The sequence below is a fragment of the Gopherus evgoodei genome, chromosome 9, assembly GCF_007399415.2.
Source record: "Gopherus evgoodei ecotype Sinaloan lineage chromosome 9, rGopEvg1_v1.p, whole genome shotgun sequence".
NCBI lineage: Eukaryota > Metazoa > Chordata > Testudines > Testudinidae > Gopherus > Gopherus evgoodei.
The window spans coordinates 65,710,577-65,732,817 of record NC_044330.1 but is presented as its reverse complement, the minus strand read 5'-3'; the positions used below and the strand labels follow the sequence as shown (position 1 = coordinate 65,732,817).

General features: G+C 43.9%; 1 protein-coding gene across 9 annotated transcripts in view; it reads left to right on the top strand.

Moving 5' to 3' along the window:
• The window catches only part of AIFM1 (apoptosis inducing factor mitochondria associated 1), a 35,337-nt gene that overhangs the window by 72 nt on the left and 13,024 nt on the right, over window positions 1–22,241 (top strand). The window contains exons 1-9 of one of the 9 annotated variants that reach the window (XM_030574394.1): window positions 105–231; window positions 10,625–10,767; window positions 16,567–16,657; window positions 18,552–18,608; window positions 19,487–19,519; window positions 20,025–20,149; window positions 20,287–20,417; window positions 21,298–21,388; window positions 22,094–22,178. In XM_030574394.1, the coding sequence (XP_030430254.1) occupies window positions 144–231; window positions 10,625–10,767; window positions 16,567–16,657; window positions 18,552–18,608; window positions 19,487–19,519; window positions 20,025–20,149; window positions 20,287–20,417; window positions 21,298–21,388; window positions 22,094–22,178 (844 nt within the window). In that variant the 5' untranslated portion in view covers window positions 105–143. Of the gene's footprint in view, window positions 1–104; window positions 232–6,574; window positions 6,885–8,737; window positions 9,292–10,624; window positions 10,768–12,290; window positions 12,419–16,566; window positions 16,658–18,551; window positions 18,609–19,486; window positions 19,520–20,024; window positions 20,150–20,286; window positions 20,418–21,297; window positions 21,389–22,093; window positions 22,179–22,241 lie in introns of those variants that run through there. The other 8 variants (XM_030574395.1, XM_030574393.1, XM_030574392.1 and 5 more) reach the window with 8 other exon arrangements.

Sequence of the window (22,241 nt, the reverse complement as noted above, 5' to 3'; positions counted from 1 at the left end):
GACTGCTCCCCTCGCGGACCTTAGCGCTCTGCGCGTGCGTGAAGGGATCTCCCAATCGGGGCTTGGCGTTGGGGGTGGCGCATGCGCTGAGGGCGCGCCGGGGTCAGTGCGGAGCGGAGCGGAGGCTGCGGCGCGCTGCAACCATGTTCCGCTGCCGAGTGGCCGCCGTGGCGAAGCTGGCGCGGAGCCTGCGCTCCCTGACCCCGAGGCCGCGGGACCGGGCGGCGGCAGGTGGGTCGGGGTGAACGAGCCCCGTTCCCGGCCGCCCGGACACCGACCTACCCGGGCATGGTCGCGATGCTCGCGGGGAGCCCCCGGACCAGATCCCGCCCCACAGCGGCTCCGGGGCCAATCCCCGCTGCTTGCGGGAGCAGGGCGCTGCCGGTCTCTCGAGCCCCTGCACCCTGGGGAGTCGAGCGGGGCCGAGCCCCGCCTCTGCCTGGTCTGAGGCCGCTGCTGAGAAGTACAGCCCGGCGCTATGCCGGGAGCCAGGGCCTCCGCAGCTGCCTGGGGCCTCCAGGGAAGGGGCTGTGTGAAAGCCGGATGGCGGGTGGGGAGGAACCAGTGTCCGCCTGGCATATTCTGAAAGCTGCTAGCTGAACAAGGCGGCTGCGGGACATCAAGGCAGAATGGGTTAAGCAGGGGCAGCCAAGGGAGTAGATCAGTTCATGGAGGGTGGGTCCATCAGTGGCTAGTAGCCAGGATGGTCAGGAATGCAACCTGTGCTCCAGACACCCCAACTCCTGATTGTCAGAAGCCGGGAGGGGAAGTGGGGTTGGATCAGTCCAGCTGCCCTGTTCTGTACACTCCCCTTGAACTTCTGGTACTGGCCAAAGATTCTGGGTTAGATGGACAATTGATTTGACTGAATGGTTCTTGTATTCTTACCCCTTCATGGAACCTGATCTCATTGCTGTCAGCCAGCAGGGCTCAGGATGGTGACTAGAAGGAGTTGGGCCTCTGAACTCCAAGAAGTATTCTAGGTGTGAAGTGACAGTCTGCTAGAGCTGGGGTTCTCAAGCTGGGCATCAGGACCCCTCAGGAGGTTGCAAGGCTATTACATGGGGGGTCATGAGCACCCCAAACCCTGCTTTTCCTCCAGCATTTATAATGGTGTTAAATATATTAAACAGTGTTTTTTATTGATAAGGGGAGGTCGCATTCAAAGGCTTCCTATGTGAAAGGGGTCACCAGTACGAAAGTTTGAGAAACCCGGTGCTAGAGCTCCTTGCTGCATTGCCTGCTGAATGGCTTTCGAGTTGATTACCTCATAGTGGAAGAGAGACAGGATGTGAGTGAATCCACAAACAGTTATTTATGTGTGGTGTGAGTCCAAGACACACTGAGTCTAGAACAGAAATAAAACCAATGGAGTTTAATGCTAAAAGTTAGAGGTTTTTAGCTGTGTTGCTTTTTGCCCATTTCTGTGATCTTTTGCATCAGAATGTGGGTAGCGAGAAACAGCTTTCATAACACGATTAAATGGATTCTTAGAGCTACTGAGTTTATCATTGTCTATCGTCCTTGAGGTTGTGACATCTCAGTGTGAGGGCTGTTTGAAGTTGTCATTTTGAGCTTTCAGAGCATGAGATCAGTGAATGAAGTCCCCTGTGCCGCTTCCCATTCCATCAATCTAATCCTGTGTTGTAGGAAGACCATCTTAATCTCCAGGATTGAGAGGTGAAATTATTTCCTTACAAATGAACTGTGAAGCAACACACACACTGTGCATTTGCTTTCAACTCCTCCTTTGATAGAATGGCTTGAAGAGGATCTCAGACTTTGTTCTTCTTGTCTGTCTTTCATATTGGGAATATCTGCTCCTCATTTCCTTCTTTGTTGGCAATTTCTGGCAAGCTCCTTGGAGGAAGATGTTACTGATGTCACACAGGTCTTTAACCTGAGCTTCAGCTCCTCATGCTCCAAAATGAGATGGGGAAGCAATGCTGATTCTCAGACTGGAAACTGACAGCCTAAGACTGCTGTTTGTGGTCTAAGAATTGGCATTCTCTCTTGTATTCCCACCCCTGCTTTGTGTCAATAATCTGGTCCTCCAATGATCTTTCCAGATCCCTTTAAGAAATGAGAGAATCTGATGTTTCAAATATGAAAACTGTTCTTGGATGAGGGGAGAGGGCTTGTATCTTTTAACGTAATAAAGGAGACTGCTTTGAGCTTGCTACGATCTATGAGAGGAGGGGGCAAAGGGTGCTTCCTCTGGGCTTTATATGCCAACCCAACTTAAACGTGGCACTCATTTAAAATCAGGGAAATTCCCAAACAAAGCTTGTTTTAATAAGTTAATGTTGAAAGTGTGTTCCGGTGGACTTCTCCCAATATAAATCTTGACCAAAATTTGACACTGTTAGAAAAACCAGAACATTTAAAATTCTGGAACTTAACCGACTTATGCCTCACTCTCACACTGCCTGTTTTACACCACCCAACCATCTTTAATTGTCCCTCTAAAACTAGTTAAGTTTGTGCAAAGGTCAAAGTGACAAAAGACTAGGAGTTCATAAAATCCTGTTTCTTATTCGAAGACTCCATTTCCATGGTAGTATAGCAGAGACACAGTGCAACACTACTCGCTACAAAACTTGCATTTGTTAGTTGCTACACTTTATTGTTAATGTAGTTAAAAATACAAACTTGCGAGCTGCATGCACAATTATATAAGCCTTCAACACCATAGAGTCAGCCTATTTTACGACGCCACAGATCAGTCGTGTTTTCACTCTGTTCCCCCAATACATCACACAGAGAAAATGTACGGAACTTGGATGTAACAATGTACAAGGAACCATGCAGTAGGCACATGTGGAATAATCTGCTTTCCATGGATGTCTCCATCCTAAGCCCTAATAATTAGAAACTGATTTAAATCCCAAAGCAGGAGGTTTGATATCAATTCCCACACTTTTTTTTTTTTTTTGCTGTTATTCTCAGATGATGTTGTCTTTATACATGTCCAGTCCTTTTTTGAGTCTTGATAAGCTCTTACCTTCAACAGTATCTTGGGGCAGTTGGTTCCACAGTAGATGTGTGAAAAGAGAGTTTCTGTTGTCCATTTTGAGTTTGGCACCTTTCAATTTGTTTGAATGTTCCCTTGCTCTAATGTTAAGAGAGCTTCTTGGTCAGGAAGCTCGGTATCCCTCGGAGACAACAGTGGAGCAGGGAGCTCTGAAATAGATTTCTTCAGTAGCTGGAGGGCAGGAGCTACAAGGAAGAGCCTATGCTCTGGTATTACTCACCTAATGTGAGTAGAGGTAGGGGTCCCTCTGATATTCCTCTTCTGGCAGAGGCAGATTCTCACGCATGGCTGTTCTTGGCATGGCAGCTTTTGGGGAAATCTGGATTAGTGTGCTCATAGCAAGTCTTGAGGCCCATTGGACATGCTGAGATCTTCTAGGCCTTGTACATATTAGATTGTTGCTGTGTTTGAATGTGGTGGTGAAGAGTTGTCTGACACATTTTTCCTGGACTACCCTGTCAGCTAATTTAATTCTTCAAAGCCCTATTCAGACAGTCACTGTGGGTCATGTAGATAGGGCTCTATAGGTGGCCAAGTAAAAGGAATCCCAAAGGGTCAGTGCCTTGCTTTCAGCAGGAGTGTAGCAATGACCTTGGAAGACCATTGGAGAATCTAGCAGCACATGTCCTTGAAAGTTACTAGTATTTATACTGGTCACTGTTATGCAAAAGTTTCCCTTCTACTCCCCTATTTTTCATGCTTACAAATTTAGGAAAATTCTTATTTTGTTCCTAAATTTTGCATGTTGATCTCTACCTAAAAGTGGCCTTTTCATAAATTGGAGCAAAATTCTTTCAGTTGATCTTGAAAAATACTTTTTTCCTGTATTAAGAAAATCTAGCCACCTTTTTAAAGAGAGCTATATGAAAAATTGCTGAAGATTTAAACTTGGCATAGGGACAGTCCTTGAGAAGTGGTGTCTGTACGACACTTAAAATACCTAGATTTTGATTGAATAAAATAGACAGTTTGAAGATTGCCTGCTAAGCCTTTACAAGAGCAAATTAAATTTCCATATGCACACTCCAGGAGACATGGATTGTTTGCAAATTCACAGCTAGTTAGGTACATGCACAGATTGGTTCAAGAAGCTTATGGTGCAGCTTGTGAAGTCTGCACAGATTGGAAATTTTTACAAGCTCTGTAAGTTTAAAATTAAAGGGAAAGAAGTGTGTTAATGCAGTGTTAACAATACATAATTGACTGCTGCATTCACTGATATGATCCGAATATTCCAACATTACTCAGCTATGTTGCATTTAAGTACTGTTTTCTCTTTCTCTCTTGTGAAATATCTAGGTTCCTAGAAGTACAGACTATGAAAACATACTGTATGTGTAATGCGGCCAAATTAGCTTTTGCATTTCCTGATGTTTTATTATCTTAACTGTGGTATAGTGTGATACCATTTTTTATAATATTTCAAATTCAATATAAAACATAATAGATATGTGTTTAATTCTCAGAACTGTTGGTTGACCCTCGCAAACACCCTCTTCTGTGACCTTTTCTCTCTTGTCTGCATTCACCTCTGTTGCAGTTAGGCCTCTCCAGATGCAGCCAAATTTTCCAAAAGTGGCCACTGATTTTAGGGGTCTCAGTTGTTGCAAGTCCAGTGTAGTGTACCTGAGACCAGATTTTCAGGGATGCTTAGCACCTGTAGTTCCCATTGACTTAAATTGAAATATTATGCTAGAACAGCGTGTTATGGGAAACATAAACTGAAAACCAGACAAGTGAAGGGGATCACCATACAGGCTTTGTCCACCATGCTGAATAATTGCATTCCGATGGCCTCTCTTTGAAGTTGAGAGAGTTGATTGAGTTAATCAAGTTGGTCTCTCCCCTCATCCCCATGCACCAACAGCAAACTTCCTGGGTTAGCAGGGAGACAAATGCCTTGCCCCTCTGCTGTACACTGCTCCTCTGACATTAAGAAAGTGCCTTCGGACACCTTACATGGGACTGTAGCTGTTTGGATCACCAGAATGAGGGCCATTGCCATTTAGTCCCAGTAACAATCCCCCTTCACTCTAGACAGTATCTTCTTTGTCTTCTATTTGGAATTGGTTTTCATATGGAGATAATCTGGGGTAATATACAGCATCTGGCATTAACGTTTGTAGGGAGCATGTCAGAGTTCTCATTTGTAATGATCTTCACTTGCTATATGCAAGTCTACTGTAGGGAAGGCATCATGAAACTCTGTCCAGCCTGCTGTAGCAAGCTGTAATTGTTTAATCACCATCGTTTGTTTCTACACTGGGGGGAGTTTGTGAAAATTTCTCACTGTTGCTACCACCAATGGCAGCAACATTGGGAGCTAGGGGAAGCAGGGCTCCGGGGCCCATTGCGTTAAGCACAGCATTCAGAGCAGATTAGCATGACGATACTTAAACTGCCAGTGACTGCTGGTGCACAGTTTGCTTGAGCATGCTTATTGATATCAGTGTTCTGGTGTAGACACGGCCCTTTTTGCTGGTTGGGTTCTAGTAACTTCTCCTTGACTTGGGTCTCAGACACCAATCCCTGTCTCAGAACATGTCTGCACTACAAACTGTCATTGACACAAAGTACATTCTTGTACAATGACCACAGTTTGTGTATTGCTCATGCAAATGCATGCTTGGCTACTTTCATCTCCATTGTATGTACTCACCAGGAGTGCTTTGTGTTGCATGTTGCCGTCTGGAGTGTAATGCCTTTTGGGAACTTTTTGCAATGTGTATGGGGTAGAAATGAGTCACGTAGGACCTTTGGGAGCTAGGGGTGAAGTTACCAGCTTGCAATTTTCTCCATTGCATAATGCCATTCATAGCCTACAGTTGTGCCTTTTTAAAAAAAATCCTACCAACCCGCATGGCACTTTTGGTGTCTGCCCTCTCTGACAGAAGCATGGAGCCCACAGTGCTCAGTGCTATTCTCATGAACGTTGCAAATACAGGAGGCACAATTCTCCTGTAGTTAGAGCCCACAGGAAGTACTGCAGCAATGGGGGACATGAGGATTTCTTCAAGGACGGTTTGCTAAGGGGTGTAGCGAATAACAGTTCAGAATTGTTGGTGGGGTTCAAAGAGCAGCTGCAGATAGCTGAGCACCACATCTGTGCCCAAGAAATGAGCACTGATGGGTGGGTTGCATCATACAGGTTTGGGAAGACAAGCAGCGGCTGCAGAACTTTTGGATGCAAAAGGCCACAGTGCTGGATCTGTGTGCTGAGCTGTCCCCAGATCCCCCAGCACAGGGACACCAGAATGAAAGCTGCATTAACAATGGAGAAGAGAGTGGCGATTTCACTCGGGAAACTTGCAGTGCTGAACTGCTACCAGTGAGTGGGAAATCATTTTGGAGTTGGAAAATCCACAGTGGGGACCATTGTCAGTTAAGTATGTAGGGCCATTAATCATCTCCTGCTACTCAGGGCAGTAACTTTTTGCAATGTGCAGGATATGGCGTATGGCTAGGCAGTGAGGGGCTCCCAAACTGTGGTGGGACAAAAGACCACACATATATCCCTATTTTAGCACAAGTCCACCTTGCAACAGAGACGTCAAGAGAAAGGGTTCCTTTTCTGTGGTTAAGCAAGCATTGGTCAGTCACCGGGGACGCTTCGCCGATGCCAGTGTAGGCTGATCTGTGAAGATGCATGATGCTTGCATCTTTAAGAACACAGGACTGCTCAGAAAGCTGCCAGCAGGGCCTTTCTTTTGTGACTGGCATCTTACCATTGACAACTTTGAAATGCCAGTAGTGATTCTGCGGGACCCAGCCTGCTCTGTGCTCCCCTGGCTCATGAAGCTTATGCTGACCTCAAGACCTCTAAGGAAAGACTCAGCTACTGACTCAGCAGGTGCAGAATGACTGTTGAATATGCTTGTGGTGGAGTGAAGGGACGCTGGTGGTGTTTACTTACTGAATTAGTTCTCACTGAGAAAAATATCTCAATGGTTATAGTTGTCATGTTTTGCATAAGATCTGTGAGGCAAAGGAGGGGAAGCTGTCATGCGTGGTTGTCTGCTGACTTTGAACAGCCAGACATAGGGGCCATCACAAGAGCTGAGCATGGAGCTAATGAGGGTTGCTTTGAAAGAGCTGCAGTAAGGTGCTGTTCTGGAATGTTCTCTGAGCCTCAAGCTGTGGGTGCTGCTAGGAATTGGGTGGTGCCTGCTGTCTATTTATAAATAGGACTCGCTGTTTGCCAGGACATGCGTGCACTGTGATCCTGTACATTTACAAGTACTGCATGCTTTGCACATGTGATGTGAAGTAATAAAGAGAGTCTCATTCTCAAAAAACAGAAATTTATTTAATTGCACCAACAGCACAGGAAAAATCAATACGCAAAAAGCATGTAAGAAAATACAAACATTATTTGTAAATTAATGGAAGGGAACTTGAAGATTGGAAAGGTAGCAACATTTCTGCGCTTTTGAACGCACAAATATAGTCGATTGTGTCTACATGTACACCAGGCATGGGTCTCTTCGGTTAGAGTATCTGAAGTTGTGGTTTCCATTGCTGTCCCCTGGCATGGAGTAGTAGAGATAAAGATGTGGCCCAGGATTCCATATGGTATGTAGGGAGCTGGAATTCTCCAAGGAGTGTAAAGGGTGGGGAGTCTGGGATTTTTGGACTAGTAGCAGACCGGGAACTGCAGTGTTTGGGTTTGCTACCTGAGAAGACCGACTGCATCCTCATGCATTTCCCTCTCCTTTTCCTGCTGGGACTCTCTGGCCTTTCTCCTGTCCACTCTTGCTATCTGCCACATTGGCCCTCCAGGTTCTTTTTATCACAATCTGATGCAGCACTGGCTTGCAGGATCTTGTTGGACATGTTCTTCCTCGTCCTTTTCTTTCTCCTCCATGTCAGGGTCAAGCATTCTCTGGAGTGGAGGGGGCAGCCCTCAAGGCCTCCATGCCAGAATCTGCTGATAACAATAGTCAGGTTTACCATAGGATTTAGAGCCACTACGGGAAGAGAAAGATAAGATTCAAAACTCCCTTCCCTTATTCCTATAAACACTTTTAATAAGACATGCTTATTGACACTTCAGCTCCACTCTCCAGCCCTAGGCGTGGTGAGTATGGCCCATCTGGGGAAAGATGGCAGGTTGGGGGGAAGGAATTTCAGTTGCATGAAACAATAAAATTGCAGTCCCTGTTCTAAGGGTGGGAGCATGGAGCAGTGGCACTGAGTGCTCTGTTTTCCACAGGCAGTGGAGGTTTTAGCTGGTATCTCACTGCAGAGCTTAACAAAGAATCAGAAGGAGCAGCTTCCATTGGCATCCTGAAGCCACCTGGGTCTGTATGCCATGAGCCTGTTTACTGCAATGGTGCCAGCTGAGCTCATCACAGAGTGGTGCGGGAAAGCATCCTACAACAGAGGAAGAAATAAGGCAGCCATCCCTAGAAACCTTCAGCAGAGTATTGCAGAGTATCTCTGTGAAAGTTTCACTGAGGGACATCCTTATGTACACAAAACCAAACTGCCCAGCCTGGATCACCCTACCCCCCATCTAGCCCAACAGGGGAATGAAAAGCAGATGCCAATTCTACCTTTGTTGTGCCACTAACTTCTCGTCTGAATAGAGCAATGAAAAGTTAATACCTTTGTCTTGACTTGGGGATGGGCCGAGTGTCATCTTTAAATGTAAACATTGTAAGGAAAAATACATACCCATGCTTACTTGAGATTCCTTCCCCTTCAGCAGGCTCATCCATATTTGGCTGTCAGGACTGGCTAGACGGGGGTGGAGTCTCAGGCAGGTCCTGGCTCATAACATAGCTAGACTCCTCCCCAGCTGCATCTCCCTTGACTCCTCTCTTCCTCCTTGCTGTTCATGGCAGGGGGCTCTGTCTTGGGCTCCTCTGAGGTATCCATTGTGGTCTGTGGTGCACTACTGGGGCCTCTGCCAAGTATGGCATGCAGCTCATTGTAGAAATGGCAGGTCTGCGGCTCAGCACCAGATCAATTGTTGGCCTCCCTGGCCTTGTGGTGCACCTGTCAAAGTTCCTTTGCTTTCACACAGCACTGCTGCCAGTCCCTGCCATACCTCTTTGCCTGCAAACCCCTGTGCCTTTCTTTGCAGGTATCCACAGTTCTGTGTCTGGTCCACAGCTGTGCTTGCACAGCCTCTTCTGTCCATAGGTGCAGGAATTGCAGTACCTCCCATGTACTCCAGCCAGGAGTGGTTCTGGCACATGGTTGGTTGGGCAGTTGCATACAGCAGGAGTGAGCTACTAGGTGTACTTGCCAAGGTGGGCTATCAGGAAAAGGCATTTCAGAAATATGCAGGGGGCTTTAAGGTGGGTGGCTTTCGGTCTCTGAGCCCTTGTCAGTGGAGTTCACAATTGTGACCAGGGTGATCTCTGTTGCAGGGAATGGGAAATTGTGAGATAGCTGATGGAGGCTAAGCTTGATAAGTTTATGGAGGGGATGGCATGATGGGATAGCCTAATTTTGGCAATTAATTGATCTTTGATTATTAGCAGGTAAATAGGCCCAATGGTCTGTAATGGGATGTTAGATGGGGTGAGATCTGAGTTACTACAGAGAATTCTTTCCTGAGTGTCTGGCTGGTGAGTCTTGCCCACATGCTCAGGGTTTAACTGATCACCATATTTGGGGTTGGGAAGGAATTGTCCTCCAGGGCAGATTGGCAGAGGCCCTGGAGATTTTTCGCCTTCCTCTGCAGTATGGGGCATGGGTCACTTGCTGGAGGATTCTCTGTACCTTGAGGTCTTTAAACCACGATTTGAAGACTTCAGTAACTCAGATATAGGTTAGGAATTTGTTACAGGAGTGGGTGGGTGAGATTCTGTGGCCTGCGTTGTGCAGGATGTCAGACTAGATGATCATAATGGTCCCTTCTGACCTTAAAGTCTATGAGTCTGAGGACTGTTAGGGTCAACATAGTTCATGCAGTGCCATCAACCTCAGTAGTTCAACCATGGCTCAATACTGGGAGGTGGTCTTACTGTGTCACTGTAACGGGGTGCTGATGTCGGCTGGAGACTAATTTAAATGTGGACACATGCACAAATAAGTTGACACAAGGTGACTTTGCATCAACCTAACTTTGGCATGTAGACCAGGCCTTAGAGCCATCTATAAGTTGTTAGAGAGCTCGGGGAAGTTTCATTTCTCACAGAAATACTCACTGGTTGCAGGGGAACCCTGCTGACTGACCCTCAGCATGTGCAAAACACAGTTGCAGCCAAGAGTTTGATCCAATTATGGGCAGGGTCTAAACTGTGCTGGAAATCCCTCTCCTGTGAACACACTATTTGGGCAGTACTGTATTCAATAACTGGAGGCTGTGAGGGGAGTTTCAGTACAAATTCCAAAGACTGAGTACAGTAGCAGTTCCATTTTCTGCTGTTGAAGGTGGGGAGGTGGGATCTCAAACTTAGTGTAGTGGTCTCACTTTAGCACAAAATAATTCACTAGGATCAGTCAAATGTAGCGCTGGGCTCTTCAAACAAGTAGCTGATTTACTTGGCTTTATAATACAGTTAATTACTATACCTTAAAATATTACTATGTATTGACAATACTTTGTGTTTTGTTTAAAAACATTGTGTTCCTTAGGCAACTTGTTGCAGCGATGGAATGTTCCCTTAAAACTACAGCTGAGCAGACAAATGGCTAGCTCTGGTGCACCTGGGGGCAAAGGCGATAGTTCTGTTTTTGTCCTTATTGTGGGCTTATCAACGTTAGGAGCAGGTGCATATGTAAGTAGAAAGGCGGTTCATGAAAGAAGCTGCAACACAGCTCCTGTTAAATGATTACTTTCTCTTGCCTCCTTTGCCTCTTACCTTTGCTGTTCTTTCCTGCTTTGGAAAACTTACTGGGAAACTAATGTCCAAACTGGAACTTGCTGCAGATTAACCAGTATTTTCTCTTGTCTCAGTTACCTTTTATCTTTACTAGAAAAATATTATTTTGTGTATCCTGTGATTAACCACAACTCTGTTATCTTGTATGTAATAATTAGCACGTAGTTCTGATGGTTTATTCTTTGAGCAACAAACTTAATCAGGCCATTGCTTGCTGAATTTCTTTTTTCATTTCTAAGTTTAAGTTCTGCATTTGTCCCAGTCTGATATTTATAGACCTCTTTTAACTGCCCTTTATTTAATGGAAAAAGAGCAAAATAGTTCAGCCAGGCGGAGGTGGTAAATCAGGTTCCAAGGCAAAGTGAATTCAAGACACAAATAGTGTTTGGTAATGGAGAGGTTCCATTTTAAGGAATATGAATCTACCCTTTTGAAGTTCTGTTTCTTACAGAGAAGCATTGTGAATGTTTTTGTCTACAGTTTATCGTCTTGATTTAAAACATCAAACACAAGTATTCCAAACACTTAGTGTGGCTATTGCACTGATTTTACCTAATGAAACTCTTCACATAGATGCGGAGCCTGGGAAATAGAACTTTTATTTATGTTTGTTAAATTTGGAGGAGAAATGTGGTTTACCTATTCCTTTGGCTCTCAGGTGTGCTCTGCCACCCTCCTCCCCAATTCAGAGATGCCAGCTCCAACTGCCTGGCAAATGTGATCTGACCTCTGTCATGGAGCTGCAGCCAGGAAGTAGAGCACCTAAGTGGGGAAAGGTCAGAAATAATTCCCCCCTCAAATTTTAGAATAAATAAGTCTGCCACTCAGGAACTTCCTGAATGTGAAAAGCTTCCTTGGGGAGTAGAACCAAATGTTAAATTGTGTGCTCCTCTAGGAGGGCATAATTAGCAAGGAAATTCTGTGGAAAAGTTATTAGAACAAAGGGCTGGGAACAGTAAAACCCATGTTCTAATGTGGAAAACCATAGACTAAGCGTGTGGCCTGGGGGGTAAGCTGCTTGCTTGCCTGCCTAGTCTCCTTTCCTGCTGGAAAACTTTAGCAAAAATCAGAATCCAACTATAAAGTGAGCCCAGCGTGTGAACTGGTCTTCTTCAAGAGAGAGACATGTCCATCTCCTTCCCCAGCTGCACACAGGGAAGCAGACATTGCGTCAGAGCGGAGCCTTTCTGGTTAGAAGATGTTATGTTCACTTTGAAATGAATATGCCTGTAAGAAAGGGAAGAGGCTTTCATAGTATTTAAGTCCTGAAATGATAAATGTGCATTAGCCACACTTCTTTTGACCAGCGAGGTAACTGAGAACGAACCCTGCTTTGCCAAGAGCTGTGTGACGGTGTCCTCATTAATATTCAGTACTCTTTCCTTCTCTTTTCTTTCATTGCCTGTCTTCACCTACAGTTTTGCAGTGTCATCATCTAAGACTCCCATCTAGATCTCTAACGTCTACAGGTGTTCCTGGGAAAGATGGCAACAACCTAGTGTACTACTTAATTGTAGGAGGAACAGTCACTGGGGCAGGAGCTTATGTAAGATGCTTGAACTAAATGCATTTTAGTGGGCGGGTGGGTGGGGGATACCATGGCATGATTTAAATCTTTGTGCCTGTCATATGTCTAATATCAGATTAATCATATAATAACTTAACTAAATCCTATAAGTGTCCTCTCTGGGGTTTTATTTAAAGGAACATTGTCCATTACTATACAATTCCAAATTCGATCTGTCCACACAATTCAAGTCTCTGATGGGGAAATGTCCTGCTGAGTTTAATCTTTTGACACTGAATATCTAAAATCAAAATAGCCAGAGCTCGTGTAGGACTGACTGTGTCTTTTGCTTTTCTTCAGAGCCAGCAGGGAAGCAAAGTTAATTAACGAGTCATATTACCAGATTTGTGCTGAAATTATTGAGCTGGTGTACAAATAAATAGGCTTGGCAAAATTAGATTTTCATTTTTTATAATTTTTACCAATAATATGCATTTATATTTTTAAGCATTTTTCTCCAATTTTTGTCATTTCAGATTTTTAGTTGTGCAAAATTATGGGGTACTCAGACAATATTTTTCTTAATGCTAGATGTTGATATTCAAAAATTAAGACTTTATGTATGTTAAAACACAAGCTGTCAACATTACAACAAAGTATACAAAGTAAATACCTTTAAATCAGACTCTTAGTTCTCAAGCAGCATTTGTCTTTGCCTATCTGTATATTTCAGTTATCTATGGAAATACTTTTTCTTTGGTTGCGTGTATGGTGAAATTGACATTTACCAACATTTACTGATGATCTAATCCTTCCAAGTTTACAAATAAGGAAGTAACCCACTAACTTCAAGCTCCATTAGAAAAAGGGGGGCAATCCATTTACCTACCTTTGTAATTATGCTACAGAAGGAGCATTAAATCACTTGTCAAATAGCTAAGAGAGTAGCTTTTGTTTTTTTATTATAAATACTTAGCAGTGTCCCTTTGGAAAACCTATCCAGAGGTAGTACCTAAAGTGGGCAGGTCTAATATGTGCACCTATATGTATCTGCTTTCCTAAATGATCAGATTTTGATTTGTTGTATGCTTTCTTTTTAACTCATTTCTCAACTTCACACTTTTCTACCTATCTCTAAAACACAGAGGTAGGTTTACAAACCTTGGGTTTATACAATTGATTACAAATAACAGTTTAAAATGTTTTATGCTAATTCTTAAACAGTACTTCTATTATGCTTGAAATTTTGCTTCTATCCCAGATATATGCTTTTGTCTGCCTCTGCTTTTTATTCAAGTTCTGCATTAAGGCTGAGATCATTTGGATTTCATATGAGAATTTACCTTAATTTGCTTCACTGTGCAAAGCTTAATCTTGGAGATAAGTAAAGTTTGAACTGTCTAGGCAGTAGGAGAGATGCCAAAACCTCAAGAGAATTGTTAACTTCAGTTTAAACAGAGTTTGGATCGCATAATATTTTGCTAATAAACTGTTAAATGTCTTCAGTGTCATTTGGTTTTTGCCATTGCAACTTTAGTTGCCCTGACTGGCATGTTGCACGTTGAAAAGATCCAAGTTTGTATACAGTTTTAATGCCTTCTGAGAAGGGTCCAAACCATGGTGTCTAATTATTGTATGTTAAATTGTAGCAGTTGCTTTCCTTAGAGCATTACGAGAAATGCAGTGCATGTAGGATTTCATAATCGCACAAGGCTAGGCAATACCTTCAGACAGTTAATTTGCCTCCCTTTTATTTATTAGCTATCTGATGGGGAGGGGGCCGGCGGGGAGATACCTTGGTATGATCCACTTCCAGGATGTCCCTTTCTCTTCCACTCTCCATGCACATGAGATTTTGAAAACTGGGTTTGGAATATATCCTCCATATATGTTCTCTGAATAAAAGTCTCCCAGAATACAGCCTGTACTCAGCTATTGTTTTCCTCAGGTCTCCACATATTCCAGGCTGACTTCTCAGGAAATCCCCGTGGGGAAAGGTGTTCAGCTGAAAGAGGTTCCAGGTGTTTAGTATCAAGTTCCTGACAAAAATCCACGTTCTCTTGCATGGACGTGCTGACACTGACATCTTACCAGCTGATCCTAGAAGTGTCTGAGAGACATTTAAAAGATCTCATGTGGATTCTTTTCTAAGTCAAGACAGTTGAGTTATTTCAGAGACTCCAAGGCCTTTGTCTAGACTAGCATTTAAAGGGCTGTGATTTAAACTTGTTAACCTTATGCCTTTAAGTGCTAACCTACACAAGGCTCAATTCCCTACAAGTTTTCCTTGTCTTGGGACTCAAGTAGTTCTTTGAATCTCTGCTTTTTCTGGAAGATTTTGTCTTTCCTCTAAGAACTATAAAAATACTTTTCTCCCTCCTTGAAACTCACAGTGACTCCCAAGTGCTAACTGACAGGGACCATTGCACGTTCCAAGCCAGTCATGCTGCCAGGCCTTCACCCAATGTTTTCTCCTAAATGAAAGAGACATACTCTGTTTTTGCCTTGTTAAGTCCGTGAATCAAAAAGGATTTAGCTCTGTCGAAGTTGGGCATCTTTGCTGCTTCTTTATTCTTTAATCACAGTATCATTCCTGTTGTAGAAGGTCAAACTCTCAGTACCTGTGCTTTTTGTGGTGCTGATTTTTACAGGTAGTAAACCACTAGACGGATTTTGATGACTTGGGTCTCTAGCGTTGAATGTGTAGGCATTACAGTATTTGGAGAAGGCTTGAATATTTCACTCCTCTGAAGACAGTGAAATTTTTTGTTTCATTGTGTTCTTCCATCTCTGAGCAGTGTCTCTCCACAAGCAAACAAAAAACCATCACCTTGTTGTCCTCTTCTTTCACCCCATTGGTCTAGAGTACATGTTGTAGTTCTCCAGCCAGAATTTCTCCTCTTTCTCTTTCCAAATAGAGAACAAAAATGAGGGGGTTACGAGGCAGTTGTCTCCTGGCTTCTCCCAACTCTGTTCAGTGCTCAAGGGTCTTCTCCATCGTACATATGAATGGTCCTACTCAGCAGTCATTGCCATCTTCCCCAGTTCGACTCTGGCTTGCCGCTTTGGAGCCCTATCCAGCTAGTCCAGGCTCTGTGCGCTTGGGAGCTGCTTTGCTTTCTGTCTGCTTTTTCTTGCTTCAGCTTTGTGTACATCCTGTCTTGCTGTCTTTCTTCTCTGCTCCAGAATAGCTTTCTGCAGACCCGATCACTTGTCATGCCATGGCCTACCCTTGCAAAGAGCCTAGAGGTAGTCTGTATTGACGTCAAGAATTATAATGTTTAAAAACCAGTCGGAGAACTCTTCAGCCTCGCTGATCACTCAATTACAGATCTCAAAGTCGGAATACTCCAACAAAAAAACTTCAAAAACAGACTCCAATGAGAAACTGCAGAATTGGAATTAATTTGCAAACTAGACACCATTAAATTAGTCTTGAATAAAGACTGGGAGTGGATGGGTCATTACACAGAGTAAAACTGTTTTCCCATGCTAATTTTTCCCCCCTACTGTTAGTCACACCTTCTTGTCAACTGTTGGAAATAGGCCATCCTGATTATGACTACAAAAGTTTTTTCTTCTGCTGATAATAGCTCACCTACTAGCTCACCTTAATTATTTTCCCTCGTTACAGTTGGTATGGCAACACCCATTTTTTCATGTTCTCTGTGTATAATATATATTTTCCTACTGTATCTTCTACTGCATGCATCTGATGAAGTGGGTTTTAGCCCACGAAAGCTTATGCTCAGATAAATTTGTTAGTCTCTAAGATGCCACAAGTCCTCCTCGTTCTTTTTGTATTGGTTGTGTTGCCTTTGTGGCAAGGCCCATACAGTACAGTCCATCTTGGAACAAATCTTCAGCCCGACTCCCAGACATCTGCAGAAATCCTTAGTCCATGATCAGGAATGTACCCAGACAGTGGAGATGCTTCATCTCATGAATAGAACAGTGGAGGAATCTGAAATTCCTCAGCTACATGCATTATTTTTTAGACTTACCTACACACGCATGTGTTCTCTTTTAACAGTGAGCTGCATTTTGCTTCTTTTGTTTAATTGACGGCTCTTCTGAGTGAGCAGAGTGGACAAAAGCCTATCAATGAGTTGAAGCACAATTTTACATTGATGCAGTAATATGCACATGGTAGATGAGTAACTGCCATCCACTTTTCTCCTCTCCAGGTGTACAAGACACTGAAAGAAGACAAAGAGAGATTCAATGACCGCATCAAAGCAATAGCTATGAAATCCCAAGACATGAAGTCTACCTCTGGTGAGTAATAGCCTATCATAGCTACGAGTTATATCCCAGTTTTTAAGAGTCTCAGAAGAAAGGGTTTTTCTTAAAAGTGATCATGATCACTTGGGACATCTAAAACTAGACTGGACAAAACACTCTTAAAAGCCCAAGGTGCCACTAAGCTAGGGCAGGAGAGCACTTGTCACCCTTTAGTGTGTAAGCCTTTGGTACACTCAGCCTTGTGCCTTCAAGCATTCGCAGTGGCACTCGCCGTCCAAATGGCTCTCTGTAAAAGGGCAAGAGGAAAGCGTAGGTAAGTTTCTAAACACCTTTTCTTGGCCATCTGGTAGCACCGTTTTAAAAATAAAAATAAAAGCTTAACCATATTTCAAGTTTCCTGGATTTTGTAGATCATCCCCTTCCATCACTGTGTGAACCCAGCAGCACTTTGTGGTCCAAGAGCCACTTCCAACTCACTTTCCATTTCAGGAACTATATTTGCACAATTACATTTTTATACTGTCAAGTGTCTCAAACTGCTGCTGAAATGGCAGCTTGACACACAGGCCCCTGCACATCTTTTAGAAGAGTGGTCTCCAAAATGGGGCGCGCAAGAGGATTCTTTGCGGTGTACAGCAGGAGAGCGCCGCCGGAGTAGCACCGCTTCTCTCTCACCCCCTCCCCCCTTTGGCAGTTCGGCTGGGAATCCGAGCGGCTTTTTTTTTTCTTCCCTTCCCTCAGCAGTTTGGCTACATTTGGACGACATTTCTGCAGTGCTGACAACTTATTGCCACGTCGTGCAGTATATTTAGATTCAAACCCCATAAAGGAAATACCTGAGAAAGGAACACAGCTTCTAAGAATACAATTCTACTTGATAATACAAAATGATAAATTTCAGAAGTAAACTATTCGTCATAAATATGTTCTGCTGTCCTTTTGTTAATAATACGGTTAAAACAAAAGCTTGTATGTCCTCATTTTGACACCCTCACTCGCGTTGCTTATCACCTTACTCTAAGAACAGTCCAATTGCAATCAGTGATGCTACAAAACATAAGAGCTGGGTAAGGGGATCAGTGTCTAATCCTCAATAAACATCAGTATAATAGTTTTGTATTCCATTTTGATTAAAATTAATTAGATAAATTTAAGAAATTACAAAAAGCCACCATAAATACTTAAGATTTTTATGGTTTCTTTAAACTAAACAAGAGGATCCTTCTGGGTGCACAGCAGGAGGAGCGCTGCCAGAGCAGTGCTGCTTCCCCTTCGGCAGTTCGGCTGGGAGTCCGAGCGGTGCTTTTTTTTTTTTCGCTTCGACAGTTTGGCTGGGAGCAGGGGATGCATGCTCAAATTTTTTACTGATGGAGTGCGCAGTAAAAAAAAAAGTTTGGAGACCACTGTTTTAGAGCGTCACTTCTCAAAACGGTGGTCTGTAGACTTTTTCTGAAATGAATGAAACCTCTTGAGAGCTGGCCAATGGAGGCTTTGGGTCCTGGTCAGTGAGGGGTAGGTTCATGAGAGGTGCTCTCTTATGAAGCCAGTAGGAAGAAAAAGTTGGAGATTCACTGCTTTTTGAAGGATTTGTAGATTAAAGCCAGAAGATACCATTAGATCATCTAGTCTGACCTCCTCTGTATCACATAGGTCAGCAAATTTCACCAGTTACCCTGGTATTGAGACCAATAACTTGGACTACAGCAGTTCTAAGCCAGAGCTGGGGTTGGGGGAGAGACCTCTCTAGGTGAAATGTTGGAACAGCAGTCTAATGACAGCAGCTGTTACTCACTAGAAGCTTTACCACCTTCACTGAGGGGAGCTTGCTGACCCTGAGGAATCCCGAGATTAACTGAATTGTGGCTTCCCAAATGCGTTCTTGTTAGTTTGCATCTTGCTGAATTAAGTCTAGTATCTTCTCTTCCAGAAGTGGGTGCTGCCTCCCAGGCCTCAACAAGTGAGAAGGAATCCAGGAATCGCCCTGGTAACTCTGAACTTGGTTGTATTTCTGTGTGCAAGATAGTCATATGTTCCTTAAAACAGGGTTTGAATGTGTGTAGGAGAAACATGTTCCTATGAGCTGGTCTCCATCTCAGTATATGAGTAAAAGAAAACATCCCCCAGGATTTTTTCCTGGTGGTTTCAAGTATTCCATGCATTTGGATTACTTGCAAGCTGTGCACTAAATGGCAAGAGCGAAATTTTGATCCTACCTGTAAGTGATTCTGGTTTTAAAATGTAAAGATTTCCTACATCAGAGATTTAAACAAAGCAGCCACTTGGAATTTGGCATTTTTCAAACATGTCTCTATGTTAAATGCTAGGATATTACCAGGATCAAGTGCTGCCCTAGTGGCCTTATCTCCCTGGTGTTTGAGCATTTTGCAGGCTGTGTGACTTACACACACGTTGCAGTACTTCACTTGCTCAGCACTAGCCAGTTGTTTGATTCTGTGGGGTTCAAAGACATTGAATCTTTGACGCTTTGTCTGGAATAAACTACTATCCTGAGCTATAAGGAGAATGTCTCAGTCTTACCTGAAGCTTTTAAAGTTGCACGTTGAGTGCCAACAATAAGCTTTGTGAGTCCTTGAATATGCTGCAGCCACTTCACCCAGCTATGTGAATTTAAGCAGAACTTTTTTTAGTGGAGGTGTTATAAATATAACAGGAGCCTTGATTGCCATTTGAATGGCAATCTACAGCTAAGTGCAGTAGCAATGCTCAAATGAGTAAGCAACTCCATTTGATGCCTAGTAACAGGATGTCCCAATGGGGTTATAATTCAGCCTCATTATGCGGGTTCCTTTAACTAACTCTCTCTCTCTCTCTCTTGTTTTTTTTTTTTATTATTATAAACAGCAGAGCAGGCGTTGACAACAGCTGAGCAGGGAGGTGAGTGAGCACAAGTCCAACAACAGAAGCTATCTTATTGGATTCTTCTGTTATATCCAGAATCCTCTGCTGTGCCTCTTAGATGTGTTGGTTCCCAGGGTAATTGGGGTAAAAACTTGATTTAGTCACTAAACTTAGTAGGCCTGACTGGCAGCTGGGTATGCAGAGTTAAGAAGCAGTTTTTCCATAATATCTCTTCTGGTGCTAACTACACATTGAGTCCTTCATTGTTTCAGGCTGTTCCTTGGGAAGGGTAGCATCTCCCAGAATGTCATGTGGGATTTGAGAAGCAGCCCTCTGGGTGAGGGGATGGGAAAGAGCAGTCTTCAGTGAATATCTAAGAGACAGAAGCCCACCAAAGAGTTAATAGTATTTGAAATGCAAAAGGATGTCATGATTCTTTCAAGGGTGAATGTTATCCCTCTGCTGTTCGGGGGCAGGCAGTGTTTCTGGTGGAGCTTTGTTGCTGTATTCACAGCAGGCTGTCTGATCTGTTGCTTTGCAGCTCCAGAGACAGATCCGAGTGCTCGCCCTGAATGTCCATCCCATGCTCCTTTTCTGCTGATTGGTGGAGGCACTGCTGCTTTTGCTGCTGCTCGATCCATTCGGGCTCGTGATCCTGGGGCTAGGGTAAGGGATGCGCACAGCTCTGCTCTAGAATGGGGCATGTCTAAAGCCAAATGTCATGCTCCCTTTAGAGCTTGTACATTTCATTCTGCCATTCTCAACTTGTATACTGAGATTGTTAATGATTTCCCATGTTAAAGGTGCTGATTGTTTCTGAAGATCCTGACCTACCATATATGCGTCCTCCTCTTTCCAAAGAACTGTGGTTTTCAGAGGATCCGAATGTCACAGAGACTCTGCGATTCAAACAGTGGAATGGCAAAGAGAGAAGGTATGTGCCATCTGCATGCAATGACTAATGGGAATTGAATTAATTGCTTAATGTCACTTTGAGTGACCAAACCATGCTCATCTGGGAATCACTGGCAACCTGCTTAGGTGCATGAAGGAAACTGGGCTTAAAATTGAGCAGATTTCCATGCACTTGTCTTCACTATGGATGGACGGCCTATTGAGAATACATATCCTGCCATGCATTGTGGCTAGACTGCTCAAGGAGCACTGTATGCTGGTACACGTAGTTTCCAAGAGCTGCATCTTCATACTGAAGATAACAGCTGCAAGCTGCACTGTTGAGCTGCTTAGTTCACTATGTACACTGGCTGCATTGAGTCCCTGGCTTTAAATGCTGAGATTGTGCATAGACTTGTCAGTCGAGAGCACCAAGCAACAAACTATAAACCTAGGATGTTGCAGTGCTGGAGATCATTATGGTGAAGTGACCTTGCAGAGCATGAGTGTCTCTCACTGTTGCCCTACAGCCTGTATCTTTCTCTGTCTTCAGGGAAGATACTGAACACTTTGAAGCTGGACTGTATAACCTCCAAGAAGTGCGCATAAAGAACTTGATGCAATTATGTGGTACAGAGCTAACCTCTGTGCAATTTTGACTAGACCTGTATGGCTTCCTCCATTGCATAGCATTACTGTACTAGTGCTTGGTTTTTAACAGTATGGACATCCTAGTTTTATGAGACAAAATCCTTTCTGGAATTTGCAAGGGAAGCATGTTAACATATCAGAGGTTGTTTTTTTTTTCTTTGTAAACTCCTATGTGCATTTCGATATGTGAGTGCTCTTCCAGTCATGAGTAGCTGCTAATGTAGGAAAACCAGCAATACTGTATACATTGGAGCACCTTTTCTCTACAGTATATATTTCCAGCCGCCTTCTTTCTATGTACCTGCTCGTGATCTGCCTTATACAGAGAATGGTGGAGTGGCCGTCCTCAGTGGCAAGAAGGTTGGTACAGCATTAATCAGTGTTACAGCACCATACATTTACACAGTGCTTTACAAATAGCAGAGCTTAGAGCCTGAGAGTCTGTCTACATTGCATTTTAAAACCTGCAGCAGGAAGTGTGAGCCCAGGTTGACAGGTGCAGGCTCATGGTACGCACTAAAAACAGCTGTGCAGACATTTGGGCTGGAGCTCCATTTCTGAAGCATGGCAGTGGGGTGTTACTGAGGCTGCCAGGCACCACCTGACCCTGAGTTGGTGTGCATATTTAGCTTTAGGAGCCTCCTTACAAGTCTCGTGGTTGGAGTGAGTAGGGAGCCTGGCCTCTTCCCGTGAACCTGGCTGGCCATTCCCTCCCCTGTACACCAGGTAGCCAAGCCCAGACAGCCTTTGGTTTCAGTGAGCCTGTTTGTCCCATGGAATCATAGCAGGTGCCTGATCAGCATTCCCCTGAGAGTCAGCGTTCATGGAGAGGAACAAGCCTAGAGAAGGTTCAGTCTGAGCTTTGAGCTACGGCCAAGTTAAAACCTCTTATTCGTTCTGAAGCCATGCTCCCTCCCCGGCCTCCTTTCTCCAGAAAAGGGAGATTCTACAGGGAAACCTTGTTCACGCTAAGGTATCTTTTGTGGCTGCTTCTCTGCCTGCCCACTGCTCAGAGTGCATACAGGACATGCAAACCTGAGCTGCTCTCTGCATTGTGCCTTGCAGGTGGTGCATATGGATGTTCGAGGCAATGTGGTGAAACTTGATGATGGAACGCAGATATCCTATGATAAATGTTTAATTGCCACAGGTAAGTTCCATGGAGTGTCATCTTTCCCTGACGTGTTAATTCTTGGGCTGCTGGTAATGTCAC